Source organism: Protobothrops mucrosquamatus, unplaced genomic scaffold (genome assembly GCF_001527695.2).
Source record: "Protobothrops mucrosquamatus isolate PMUCROS unplaced genomic scaffold, P.Mucros_1.0 scaffold658, whole genome shotgun sequence".
NCBI classification, from domain to species: Eukaryota; Metazoa; Chordata; class Lepidosauria; order Squamata; family Viperidae; genus Protobothrops; species Protobothrops mucrosquamatus.
Genome location: NW_015386947.1, coordinates 78162 through 92838, shown reverse-complemented (window position 1 = coordinate 92838; position 14677 = coordinate 78162). Strand labels below are relative to the sequence as shown.

Below are 14677 nucleotides of genomic sequence, written 5' to 3'. Positions count from 1 at the left end.
TAATAATAATAATAATAATAATAATAATAATAATATCATCCCCAAATGCAGTTTGCCGCTCTCCATTGGAAAGGTAGGATGGCCCAGCGCCAAAAACACAAGGCAACTCGGGAAGCAGCGTCTTTGCCTGCAGGAGGCAAACTTCTCAGCGGCGTCCCCTCCGCAACTAGGGAGGAAAGCGGACGAAGCGTCGACGTAGCGGGGTGGGTGGGTGTTGACACCGGTTGTTCCCGCGACAAGGCCGCAATGGCTGACGGAGGGAAACGGGAGAGGCCGAAAGAGGCTCGCCGCTGCAGTCGCTATTTTTGCACGGCGGGACGCGGGATGGAGCCCTTCCTCATCGAAGAAGTACAGGCTCGTTTGGGCGCCACTCAGGTGAGCGGCTCCGCACTCCTTAGGCCGCGCCGGGCTCGGTCGATAAAATAACGGCTTAGTAGCTTGCTTTCCTCGCCGCAAAAACTATACGGAGAGGGAGGCAGCGATAGCGGTCTTGCATTGAGGTAAAGCCTGGGTCAATTGCTCGTTTGTACGCTCGCTGCTTCGGAAGACCAGTTCGTGCACTTAGCCATGTTTATTCAAAAGTCGTACCGCGCGGTTTGGCGTCCCAATGTAATTCTCCGTACATTTCTCGTGCCGCGACTAAGTTTAAACTCATCTGCACCTCTGTTACATCTTACCACATCTCACTTCAATCTGGTGTTAGAAATCCCATTTTTAACTGCTTGTGACATTTAGGCCGAGTTTATAATCATTTGCGTTACTGGTCCACATGTGCAAAATCTGGGTTCTAAAATCATGAGTTCTTGAGCTTTTAATAATTAAGTGGCAGATGTCAGGGAAAGGAACTTAGATATTCCTTTATGCAGGCAACCTGGAATACCTGGATGTATTGTAGCTATTGAAAGGGCAAGAGTTCTTTGCTGGAATAAATGACAACAAACAAAGTGGTCTGTGATATTTGTGTAGGTAAACTGCAAGTTTTTGATTAGTTCAGTGAGAACTATTGTTGCTTTCAGGGATGAAGATTCTTCTCTTATCTATGTAACAGTGTGCATCTATATGATAATTTATTTTTTGCTTGCACCAAGAGATAATTTCATCTTTCTAGTGTAACAGCTACATTAGTGATCACCATTGCTTGGTTTGTTGTCTAAGACTTAAATTGAGTTTAGAATAATTTTCAGTAGGAAAAACTATCTACCTTTTAATTTCCCATATTATGGGACTTATCACAGGATGCTTGAAAAATAAGAAACCAGTCTATAGCAAGTGATAAAAAACGTTTTTATTAAATCCAGGCATTTGCGGAGGGCCTGACTTAGAGCTTTATGCATGTTCAGTTCTGTGCATATTAGTTCAGAACTAACTTCTGTGTAACAACAGTTTTACTCCATAGAGAATATTATACAGAATTTCAAAAACTGTAGGGATTTTTTCATGTGGAACATTCCATAATGTGAGCCCTCATCTCACAGTTATAGGCTGTTGCTTTGTATTGTGCCAGCAGTCAGATAATTGTTCAACAAGTAGCACTTATGATTATCAAAGAGAAAAGAATGTGCAACCTAATTATATTCTATATTAAAAGGGAACACATTATCTTTTCAAAATCTAAGTTTCTCAAGGCAAGGAACAACACTTTAAGAAAAGATACTTAGAAATTTGAAGGAGAAGGGCAGTCTAGAAATGCAATATATATAAATTGGTGATAACAGGCAGTAAAACAATACTATTAATAAATAATAAAATGAATAGTTGCTGCCAATATTTGAAAAAGAGATGTCTTATGTCAGTGGTGGCGAACCTATGGCACAGGTGCCAGAGGCGGCACTCAGAGCCCTCTCTGTGGGCACGCATCCCAGTCCTAGGCCTTCAGCTGGGTTTTATAAAACCTTTTTGCTTTAGGCCGCCGCCGCCGTATGCAAAAAAAAAAAGGTTCAATCAGCCAATTTCAACTTCTTGTGGAAAAAAAAAAGATCTTGCAAAGTTGGAATTGATTGAACTTTTTAGTCCCACCCAGTCTGCCGTTACCACAGCAGCCACGCCCAGCCAATGGGCCACGCCCAGCCAATGGGCCATACCCACCCGGCACTCGACGATGCATAAGTGGGTTTTGGGTTGCAGTTTGGGCACTCAGTCTCTAAAAGGTTCGCCATCACTGTCTTATGTCAAGTAAATCTTTGTGCAAACAGACAACAGGAGACACTCTCATGTTATATTGTCATTTAAACTGCTAAAGGGACATTGATCACCAGCTGCCTGTGGGAAGCATTGCAGAAGATAAATGGAATCAGGCAAACACAAGCATCCCTCTTTGCCTCTTTTCATAGTACCCAGTGCATTTTATAAACAAAGTCAGCTGTTTGTATTAATCCATTAATAAGGGTAATATTATTATTTTTTAAATCAACTTTCAAATATATATCCAGTTTTATTTATTATTGGTATGCATTCTTTTACAAGGTAGAATATGTAGCAGGAAAAGTTTTCTTCAGTACCAGTGTTGAACTGAGTATGTTGAAGAAATTAAAGTCGGCTGAAAGATTATTTTTGCTGCTGAAGAAATGTCCTCCACTCTCCTTCTGTGGGAATAAAGGTAAGAGTCTTCTATGATCTTGTGTTCCTCTCTTTGTTAAAAGAATGCATTAATTTTCAGTTAGGTGCTTCATTCCCAACTACTTTTCAGGTATGATGCTTGTTTAGTGCTTTGCATGCAAAATAATAATGTCTAGGCTTCATTTACTAAGTAGATAGTCATGAAATTAAAATGTTGCTTGGGATGCCTTGGAAGGAACATACAGTACTCTTTTGGATTTGTGAGCTCCAGTACAAAATCTACCTCTTCAGAAAGTAGTTTCTTTCTGAGGATTTTGAAAAGGGTTATCAAAAGTTTTGGAAGAAGAGAATGAAGAAGACATTCTATTTTCTTCTGAACAGATTAATACCAATTTCTTTCAACTAGCATTTTAAAATTAAGTGATCATTCTAATTCAGGGGGGACGTATTCTCATTCATTTTGCTCTGGATTTTAGTTTAAATTGGCTTAAAAACTGTTGCTACACAAAAGTTTTTTTGTGTATTATTTTAATTAGGAGGCATACAGGCATGCCGGTGAATTTATCAAATTTACAAAGAAAGAAGTTGGTTAGTTACATAACTGAAGCATTAAAAGTATGGAATCTAAGTGGAAATCTTGTCTTTTGTTTTTAGATGTTAAGTGATATGATAAAATGTATGGTCGTTTACTATTTTGTTTCAGGAAGAATAATCCAGGATGTTCAAAAACTTGTAAATGAGGATCCCAGATGTTGGCTTCATACAATTGCTGTCTGGAGAAGTCTTTACGATCAGGTGGCAAAGCAACTAAACTTCTATCAAGAATACCCAGATTCCAAAAAACAGAAATTGGAAGAGGAAAAACATATTGAAAATGAAAAGCAAAAAACGCAAATAATATTAGAGACAGATACTATTAAAAATCAAATTGAAGATCAGCAAAAATGTGATACACACAATGTTTGTAAAGACATTTTATTGCCTCAGAGCAGACTTTTTCTAGAAAACACTCCTGAACTTATCCAAGACCAAACTATTGTTTGTGATAGTTATTTTAGTTTCAGAGTATCATGTCGTTGTAGTGGAATACTTGCAAAATTATTTACTGCCCAGGTATGTAAAAGACTCTTCATTTGAAAGCTCAGGAGCTGCTAAGCTTCATGAAAATTGAAGGGTAATATGTAGGGAACAAATTGATGTATTTAGAATCTAAATCTCTTACAATTCTATAGGCCAAAAAGTATCCACGATATGCTGTGTTTTCCAGATTTTATTCTTTTTAAACATGCTAATTCACAATGTTAATTCTCTGCAATTATATATGTGACAAGCTATTCTTGTGTTTAAGAGTATATTCAACTGCACAATGGAAATGGCTGCCAATTCATTGTACATACAGTTTACATATTCTATTGCAGACATGTCAAACACAAGGCCCAGGGGCTGGATGCGGCCCGCAAAGTGGTTTCATGTGGCCCGCGAAGCCATCCTGGAAACAGGGAACGGCCCCCGCTGCCTTGGCCCTGGCCCAGGCCAGTGGGAGCCAATGTACAATTTTGTGGTGGCCATCTTGGCACTTGCCCCGGTCCCACTCCCTTCTGCCAGAGACCCTCAGATCTGTCCCACTCCTGCCCAGGCCCCCATAGGCACCCTTGATGCGAATGATGTAGAACTGGCCACGCCCACCCAGTAGGCCACACCCACTCCATCCACGCCTACCCAGTAGGCTGCACCCACTCTGGCCACACACACCCGCCCCCCCCCCCCCCCAGAGCAACTGCAATGCTGATGCGGCCCTCAGTGAAATTGAGTTTGACACCCCTGTTCTATTGCATGGAAAAATACATTTATTACATTCAAAATAACATTTTTTTAAAAAAAAAAACACCTTATCAACCACATTTAGAACCAGCAACTCTGTCAGCAAGCAACACAGTCTCATAATGAAACATTACATGACTGTCACTTTTAACTTCCTGCTGCCTTTCCCATTGACTATTTGTCCTGAAGCCAACTGTGAAGCATACAAATTACCATGAGATGCTACAACAATTATAAATGTATAATGGTTGACAAGCACCCAAATCCGGATCATATGACCATGGGGATGCTGCAATGGCCACAACCTTGAGGACCAGTTTTGAATCTCTTTTTAGTTCTGTTGTAACTTCAAAAATAGTTGAACAAGTGGTCAGTAAACAAGGACTACCTGTACATCCATTTGAAAATTGCTATCAAAACAGTTAATTTTCTTAATAATTGTACTCTCTCTAGATTATTCTGGAATTGTCAGAAAGAATATTTAATTTACTCTTTATGCATAATTCATAATTATATTTAGTGAATGACAGCAACATAGACAAAATAGCACTGCTTGAAGGTGGTGGACATTTTGTGTTCTTAAAAGCTAAGCAGCTGTAACTTACTCTTCTATGCCATCTTTTGAAATTCCTCTTAATTGTCAAAAAGAGATGGAGGACAAATTAAATGTCAGTACTATCATTTTGAAATCTTTCCCAGTGTGTGTGTGTGTGTGTATGTGTGTGTACACATAAAATATAAAATAAAAATAACTTGCTAGATGTTTTGCTGTCAGAGCTTTTTTTAAAAAAAAAACCCCTTTCATAACAAGATAAACTGAAATAAAAGTAATTGAACTTGGATGGCTTGATTTCAGTAAACATGCATAAAGTAGGGATATAAAATACGTCTTATGGCTTCTATAATATTCAGCATAACTATTTTCTTTGCTGTTTCCTATTCTAAGAATCTGCATAATATGCTACCTACCCAAATAATTCTCATGTCTGATTTGTAATTGTTTTTTCAGGAATTGGGAAAAATTATCGGAATAGCTCTTATGAAGAATTTTGGATGGAAAGCAAATCTTAGAAATCCTGATTTAGAGGTAATAATCCAAGTTGAATTGTTAGAAGGTTTGGGCTTTGCCTTCTTCAGATATCAAATAGTCTCTGAAATATGACTGGAGGATATTTTTATATGTATTCTTGTTAATAAAAATGAAATCTTATGTTACACTTGTAGAATTTAGCTTCCTTATATTTTGATATCTATACGTTCCTGTGAAAACAATCAATAGCCTATCTGTAGTGGGGAAGTATTGCTGTCTTGTTTCATTGTGAACAGTCATAGCCTGAAGCAAGGGTTCTCTCCCAGATTAATCCCATATAGATCTACTCAGAAATAAATTTTAAATGATTTTTGTAGGGTTTATTCCTCAAGAAGTGGGTATAGAATTGCAGATCCAGTATACTAAAGACACCCTATGGATAGATATAATCCCATCCAAGCTTTTTTAGTTAAAAAAAACCCTGCGAGTTCCTAGTTGCAACATAACCTGTCTAAATTATCATCAGGTAAAAGAAAAGGAGATTTGGAATTTAAATAAAAAGTTTGCATTTGCTGTTTGGGAGTAATAACAAAAAATACCATAAAAATCATCTGCTTCAGGTGATTGAGAAAATATGCTGCTTTATGTTCATAAAAGACGGCCATCCAGTCTTTTTAAAAATATTTATATTTTCTGACGCAAAGAAAAGGAAATTAAATATTCCTGCAAAGCAGTATAAGAGAGGCATGACAAAAATCAGAAGGGGAGGAATCTTAAACATAAAAAAGATGTAAGAGAATAGACAAAATATATTATTGAGAAAAAGCACAAGGTGTGGACACTTCAACAAATTTTATTAAACTGTAAAATTAGAGAAAGAATAAAAAATAAGAGTGCAATTTTTTGAAAATGTTAAAAGAAATATAAACTTATTAGAGAGGAAAACCTTTGAACCTAATCATGACTGAAATCTGAAAAAATTACAGAAATCTAAAAACAAAAGACAAAGTAAACAGTGCTCTAAAAATAAGGGATATAGATAGAATTTGAAAAGTGGCAAACCTTAAAGATGACATCTAGACAATACTTCCACATTACCTGTAGGATCTACCATTTAATTCATTGAACTTACTTTCACTGTCCTGAATTCTGGTGGAGGATATTCTGTATGGGCAGCAAGATTTGCAAATAGTTTGTAGCTGTCACTAGTAGAACATTTCTACCAGTTAAATTCTTTGGACAAAAATATTTGGCCAGTATTAATTTGGGGTTTTGTACATTTTTCTCTTCTTCTTGGATATCTCTATTACTTGTGTTTGCACTGATCGAAAAGCAGAAGTAGTGATCTCAATTTTGGACTATGTCTTATACAGTATCCCTATATTATATTTCATATAGATATAATACTTATATGCATTTAAGGATGAGATTGCTTTTTAGAATAAATAAATATTGAAAAAGTGACTGAGATATCCTATTATTTTTTCAATTTGCAAGTAATTCTTTATTGTAAATTTTCATTCCCTTACAGATCTTTGTGCATCTAAATGATATTTATTCTGTGATTGGGATCCCTCTATTCAGGTAGATGACATTACAAATTATTATTCCTTATTTCTCTATAAATACTGACTTTTCTAATAGAAAACATTCTCCTCCCAAAAAAACATTCTCCTCCCCCCAAAAATGATTGGAATGGTTTTTGTTCTCAATAATTAAATGTTTAACATGGTAAAACTGTAGCATTCTGTGTCATATAAAAGTATAAATAACTTGGAACGTCGTACTGGAAACATTTATACATTTATATTTCCCTAGGGTATGTAATGTTTTATTCATTGACATTTAAACATAGATTGGTAGAGGTGGGAACAATTGTCAACATGTAAAAAAAGCAGTGTCAGAATTTGCAGAAATAAATTTAAAAAGAAGTCCCCCTCAAAGAACTGTTTAAAACACTGCAAATATAGATTGTGTGTACTCAGTATCCATATAACTCTAAGTGGCTGTTGGAATTTAGAGACATAGAATGTGGTATATTGGGGGAAAGATGAGAATGAAAGGAAACAATCCTGAAGAGAAGCATGTCATTATTGACACATTGTGTTAGAATTGTACACGTGCATTGAATGTTCTTATTTTTATTTAAGTGTATCTATTATTTGCAGACTTCCCTTGGCAAGTCGGGCATATATTAAAACTGCTGGATTGCGATCTACCATTGCTTGGGCTATGACATCGCTTGCTGAAATCAAGGTAATGAGCAAAATAACCATTCTGGTTACTAAGAAACTATTATGGGAATTTTATAGGAGCATTTGAAGCATTTAAAGTAGGTGAGAGCTGCATGGTTTGCAATTTCCTTAAATTCAGTGGGACTTAATTTCTTAATAAATATGCAAAAATGTGTGAGCAGTTCAAATCAAATTAAATTGTCTATTGTCTCTTGGTTTTTAATCTCCATGGTGTATACAGAGATAATTACTATAAAATTGCTATAAGGATTATTGAAAGATATGAAAAGGAAGGTAAATATTCAAATGTGCTGTGTAGATGGAGAAAAGTATTAACTGTCAAATCTAACTTTTGCTTGCTTAATTTATAGTATATGCTGTACATTTTTTCAAACCAAGGAGCAATTACCTATAACGTATAGATTGTATTGAATTGGTTTTTCCCTCTCTTTTCAGGCTGGGGCATTTGTATTGGATCCTATGTGTGGTCTAGGTACAATACTTTTGGAAGCTGCAACTGAATGGCCTGTAAGTTCTGTTCTTTTAAGAAATACCTTTTTTTTGTTACTTTGCATTACAAGTCCTAGTGTCCTCACAATTAAAATCAATCTTCTAAATGGTTCTTAGAAATTTTGTGGGATTCAGCTTAAAGTACTAATCCAAGTAATTAGTATTTGTATTACTAACTGTGTTATAAGAAAACTATTATTCTTTCAACTATTGCTCTTTGTTCATAAATTTCCTAAAAAGCTTCCAGGTTAACTTAATTATTAGCTTACCAGTTACCAGTAGACAAATTTACAATTTTTGAAGTCAGAGTATCAAACTTCCTTTGAACTTACATCTCCTGAGATCTTAGACACATCTTTATTTTTTGAGTCAAAGAGTCTTTTTGTTTTTTGTTCAAAAACAAGCTTATTACAAATTAAAACAGGCTGAAATAACATCTAAAGATTACAGATATAAATTAACAGATTTCTATGTGTGGACTATAAAATTTCCTTGCTGGAAATAAAAGACATAAAAAAGAATAAGTTTTTCTTTCAGAATAATTGAAATAATTTATATTAAGTTTCCTTTTATATTTATATTATCTGCAGATAAATATAGGTGGATAACTTGACTTAACATTTTCTTAAGTATGACATAATCTGTGTCAAAAAAATTTTATCAGTATATAATCATTTTGAGCCAGATTAATCATTTTCTCAGTTTTTGAGATCTTTCGCGAAACACAATGAATTAATGACTTTGACTATTTCCAATTTATGATCCTTCCTATCTCTGGTTTCACTGATACTGTGAAAAGCAAACAAAAGTTAAAAGCTTTCATTTCATGTAGCCTATGTGATCAGATTTTATTTCCTTGGAGATTTGTGTTATTTTGTTGTGAGAATTGCCCTATATTCCTTTCTCTGAAGAGAAGTTGCAAAAAGCAGCTGCTTGGGAAGAAGTTTCTCTGTTTTATTTGGGTCAGAAACACCACAAAGCTTGTTTATGGGACAGCTGACATCAGATTGGCACATCAGCAAGATTTATATACATTTTTTAGCGTTTGGTGTGAGTGAAATATATTTTTATGACCATAAGAAAGCAAGAAAATAAAGCTTTTATGGCTAGAGGAAATATTTGGTTTGTTATCTTCTTTATCAGCAAAGATATTCCTGGCCAGGCAGAAGTGCTAAATTCCTGGGCCTTTTCAGATTCCTGCCTGTCAGTGATCTATTGCCTTTAAGGAAACATATTTTATGAGTGGTGACAGGTTTCTCTGACTCCAGACCAGAAGGCTGTTAAGGGAGGAGGGGGGGGGGGGGAGATCAAAGGCTTTTTAACTTCTATCAATTTGATTCACAGTATTTTCTTCCAACTCACATTTTCCAACACTGACTGGCTATTTTAATAATGTGTAAAATTTGTTATTAATATAATTGTTTGTTTCCTCTACAGAATGTGTATTATTTTGGGTCGGATATAAGTGATTCACAGTTACAAGGAGCCTACTCAAATATTAGAGATGCAAGCCTGATAGATAAAATTGAACTATTTAAATCTTCTGTGACTGGTAAATATTAACAAGAGCACTTTGTTAAATTACATAAAAATTAAACAATGTATATATTGTTATATGTATTAGATATATGTATTGCTTTATTCTTTATTGGCTTGCAAAGGTTTTCTTTATAGATCTAGAATGTAAGTAACAAACTCTCTTTTTCCCAGAATTGTTTTGTGCAGTTTAAGCACTTGATTTAATATGTGTGTCTTTAGAATTAAGGTTCAGAACTGATCCTAGTGTTTTTTCAGATAATTAAAGAGGATTTATGATAACAAATTCTGATCAAGATATGAGCAGGTCTTATTTTTGCCTTTGATAAGCAAGTTTTTTATGTTAACATCTCTTTGACTAGGGACAACAATGGAATAGTATACAGTACATGGGAAGTGAGGTGTTGCCCAAATTTACTTTATGAATTGTTATCTGTCTCCATTTTGCCTAGCAATTATTAATGCTAATTGTGAAGATGTTAATTTGAAAAGAAGACAGTTTGGTTCCAGAAATGTTTCCTGTTATTCTGTTCTGGGAATTCCTAACAATGCTGATTGTTCTGCCTACGTGATACTTCCAGCAACAAAATGAAGAAATACTATGTTTGTTAATTCCCACTGTAGCCCTGTAGAAATTTGGGGGACCCTATGAAACTCTACACAAAGAGGAATTGGCAAAAATTGAGTCCCATACAGTATACTGTCTCTGCCCCATGTATAAATGGGAGTTCTAGAATAATAGGAGCCCAAATAGAATCCAGGACAGTATTCCTAACATAAAATCCCTTCTCAATGAAATTCCATGCGTGGGCCAGTAAACTTTGAGGCTTTTAAAGGACCTCTTAAAAATAGAATTATGTAAATGTTCCATGTTTTCTTTTTATATTAAAATATTGTTACCCAGACTAGGTAGAGATTTCTAGGGGGTACTATAATTACCAATCTTCTTTTTACGATATGGACTTTCTTGAACTTGTTTTCAGTCTGTTCATTCAAGAAAATATTATATAAAGATTTATTTGTACATCTTTGAATTTCATATTCATAAGCCTACACATTGTATACAGTAAGCCAGATTATGAGCTAAAGGCTAAGTTCTCTGTTGCAGGCCATCTGACCCTTGATCATCTGGCTTTTTGATGTCCTGGAAGAAAGTGGCAATATCTCATTTGGAGTGAGCTACAATACATGGCCATATTGGGACCCGTATGGGCCAAAGATTTATGTTTTGCTGTTAGTTTACTTAAACCGTATCCACACGTCCCTTAATTAATCTTGTTTCTTCCATCATAATATGTTTTGTTAGATTTATTATTTTACATTTCTACCTTATAATTGCAGTTCCCTTTGAGAACTGTCAGTATGTACTGTATGATATTTTGCAATGGGCTGTTTCTTCCTGGTTATATTTTTTTAGTTCCTTCCAAATGCAGAAGAGTGTAATGATTAAAACTTTCATTCCCAGGCAATCTTTTAAGTTATAATTTTGTCTTAGTTCAAGTGCTTTTAAGTGTGCTTTATCTCCGCAGGATTACCTTTCCTGTCAGAAAGTATTGATGTCATTTTGACAGACATTCCATTTGGAAAAAAGTTCAAAATAACAGAAGACATGAAGTTCCTTCCCAGAGTTTTTCAAGAACTTGAAAGGTAAATGAATCAAATTATCTGGAATTCAAGAATTAATATTAAAAGGAGATTTGGTGTATGACATGTAGGCAAATACACATCATAACTAGATAGAAACTTGATTGTAATTACCTATCTTCCTACATAAGTAATGGTACTGATAAAGGAGAATATTTGAAGCTTAGAGTCAAATGAGGAGTCCTTGGTACTCTCTGAGCTTTGTTGTTTATTTCAAGACGTTTCATTGGTTTCTAATCAGTGGTTGGAGCACTGGTGATATTACTTAGTTTAGTAATGGAACATCTGCAACAAACAACCAAGCTCAGAGAGCACCAAGGATCCGTCATAAATAATAGTTTCAAATAGGACAAAAAATACATCGTTGATAAATGCTAACAAGCTCAGAAGGGCTGAATCTGATCAAATTGTATACCAGGACTCTGCTGATGCTGGTAGTAAACGAGAAGTCACAGGGTACATACTGAGAAATATATAGTAAAGGAAATATTCCTGACAAAGTTAATTCGGCTCAGATGGGGGGGAAATGTTTTCAAAATATGCTTGTTATTTTCCCCAGGACATTGACTGTAGCCTTAAGCTCCCCAAGTATAGGATACTGTTATGTATATATATTCCTGAAACTATTACGTTTAGAAAAGCATCCAGTTGTACAGTTCTTCTTACTTTTACTGTAAAGCTTATAGTACTCTCTTGAAATCTCTTCCTCTCCAATCTCTGCCCTGCAAGAGGCAAAGGGTCAGACAAAAGAGAGATTACCTACAGAAATTCTTCCCCTCCCCCATAGAACGAAGAGATTAGAAAGGAAGAATGAGTGCTGTAAACTATCTGCATAGTGTGCCTGCAGCTGCCAGTGCAATCACATTGTTTTCAATGTGTAGAGGAGCAAACAGCTTACTATCTTGCAATCTCTTCCTCTCAAATATCTATTTTACAAGGGGAGAGAAAATAGTTCAGGCATAGAACAACATGTACTGCCTAGTGGCAATCACAATACTGAGGGATGCTGAACAAGTTGTAAATGGGTGTAAATTGGCCATAACGTTATTTTTTCAGCACCATCAGTAACTTCAGGCACTGAAAATGTGATCAATCAGGTTTTTTAAATGCCAAGATCCATCAAAATTTGGGGGGTTCTTCTATTGGATTGCAGTTGAAAGTCAAGAAATCCTCATTGACATTTATTTCAGCTGGATAATAATGGATACAGTAATTAAATATAATAAAATACTGGCCTATATGGAAAAAACCCCGGAATTTTATGAAACCTAATATTAAAATCTATTTACCAAGATGTTTACTGAGAGGCTTTCTCTTGGTGTATCTTACCATATAGAAAGGTAAAGATAAAAATAGAGAGATTGTAAACTACTAGATACTCTGAAAGTTTCTTATAAAATGATAAATATTATTGAAACCAAGCAATAATATCTTAGTTAACTACTCTCTATTGTTTTTCAGGGTGCTTTGTTTTGGAGGGACTGTTGTACTGTTACTTAGTCAAGAACTCTATAAATGTATTTCTAATGGTATTGCCCATGGCTGTCAGACTGAGAGATCCATCTTTGCAGAATCTTCTACTGATTGCAGACAAAGTGATTTGATATCAGTTGAACAAGATACCAAAGAAGAAAGTATTAGTTGTACTGTTTCCCCCTCATCTCAAGATGCAAGGAAAGAACACCTCAGTTATAAAAAGGCAGATCTTGGTTCTCTGGTGTTCATAGAATCCTTTGAAGTTAGTCTTGGCAAGACAAATGCATTCATATGCAAGTACAAGAAAATAACCTGAAAGATCTAGAGGTAGCAACAACAGGCAGGTATGTATAAAACACACATACATTGATGGAGTTGACAGTCAAAATTGCATAGCAATCACAGCACAAGATCCCAAAAGATTATATTAGGATCTGTAACTGAAAACACTGGACTATATTTAGATGTTTGAGCTGAAAGAGGCATGGTTGCTAGTCCAGATAATTAACAGTGAGATAACTTTAAGGGACATTATTTCTCAAGGCAGTCCTCAAGATAACCAATATGATGCACTCTCTGAAGTAGCTGATAATAGTCTTGCATCAATTCTTGGCATTTACACATCACCATTTTGCAATATTAGGCAAGAATCATGCTTGGTGTGTCATAGATAGTGCATTGTACTATATTATATTATATTCTGCCTTCATGGGAATCATGCAGAATATAAGGGTTCTTTGGGAAGATATTCAGAAGAAACTTCTGAAATACCTTTCCTGGATGCCAGTTCATTGCTGAGCATTATTCAGAGCATTGGCAGTTGCTTTTCATAATCTTGTGTTATGGATCCAGGAGATGAGGATTCCCCATTAATGGAAGTCCTTTTTATATTAATTGTTATTAGACTGCAGATTTGTGCCTGAAAATCATAATGAATCCTGCTTCAGAAATCAGTGCTTTGCAGCAAGAAAATCCAAACTCTGTTTTTAGTATTTTTCCTAGAATTGTATGGGAAGTCTCTGAAAATACAAAACTTCAAAAAAAAAAACCTGAATCTAAGAAGATTAATTTTGCATCCATGTATTTTTGCACACTGAGAACATTTTGGAGGACAGGTCTCTTTTTACACAAATTCATAATTTAACTAGTAATAAAAGGTACATTTATTTGTATTCAGAAAGAAAGATAGAAGCAAAAAGAAAATATGCAAACATTCCTAATAAAATAAAGACATTTGGTCTAATTCAAGTAATTATATAACCTACTTGGTGGATTAGAAATTATATAAGTGCCTGTCCCCAGTCCTGGTGGAAGATACAGAGATCATCCCTGATCGATACTGCCGCCAGCTCAGAAATGCGCCTGGCTGACGTGATAGCGACCAGGAAGGTGACCTTGTGAAACAAGGGGCGTAGAGCAGGGCTTTTCAACCTTTTCACTCATTGTACCACTTTTAGGATAAGGCAATATCCGAGTACCACCAGTCGCCCAGCAAGGTATCAAAAACTTGACCAAAAAAAAGAGGAAAAAAATGATAAAGTACAGGTAGTCCTCGACTTACAACAATTCGCTTAGTGACTGTTCGAAGTTACAACGGCACTGAAAAAGTGACTTATGACCATTTTCACATGTTGCAGCATCCCCAGAGTCATGTGATTTACATTCGGATGCTTGGCAACTGAGTCATACTTATGACGGTCACAGTGTCCCAGGGTCATTTGATCACCTTTTGCAACTTTTTGACAAGCGAAGTCAATGGCCGGGAGGGGGGGTGGCCAGCTCATCACTCAGGTTGCAGGGTGCCTGTGTGGGTGGAGGGAATCTCTGGTGAAGGGGAGTGGGACTGCCCTCCTTCCCTCCCTCTCTCCCA

At 35.7% G+C, this 14677-nt stretch overlaps 1 protein-coding gene across 2 annotated transcripts; it reads left to right on the top strand.

Annotated features, from left to right (window-relative positions):
- The first annotated feature begins 211 nt into the window (after nt 1–211).
- On the top strand, nt 212–14224 carry THUMPD2 (THUMP domain containing 2). 2 transcript variants are annotated; one of them, XM_015817941.1, is made up of 10 exons: nt 212–375; nt 2464–2596; nt 3260–3669; nt 5387–5464; nt 6939–6991; nt 7576–7663; nt 8098–8169; nt 9589–9703; nt 11217–11334; nt 12793–14224. In XM_015817941.1, exons 1-10 carry the CDS (start codon nt 247–249, stop codon nt 13121–13123), a joined length of 1527 nt encoding a protein of 508 aa, XP_015673427.1. In that variant the 5' UTR covers nt 212–246; the 3' UTR covers nt 13124–14224. The 2 variants fall into 2 exon arrangements, with proteins under 2 accessions (XP_015673427.1, XP_015673428.1); XM_015817942.1 differs by having other exon boundaries at nt 268–375; nt 2468–2596.
- The last annotated feature ends 453 nt before the right edge of the window (nt 14225–14677 follow it).

Bases quoted from the DNA above. Each gene is read 5' to 3' on its own strand.
- THUMPD2 (XM_015817941.1), top strand. From the start codon at position 247: ATGGCTGACGGAGGGAAACGGGAGAGGCCGAAAGAGGCTCGCCGCTGC. The intron at 7,664-8,097 runs GTAATGAGCAAA...CTCTCTTTTCAG, and splicing joins CATCGCTTGCTGAAATCAAG to GCTGGGGCATTTGTATTGGA. The intron at 9,704-11,216 runs GTAAATATTAAC...TTATCTCCGCAG, and splicing joins ATTTAAATCTTCTGTGACTG to GATTACCTTTCCTGTCAGAA.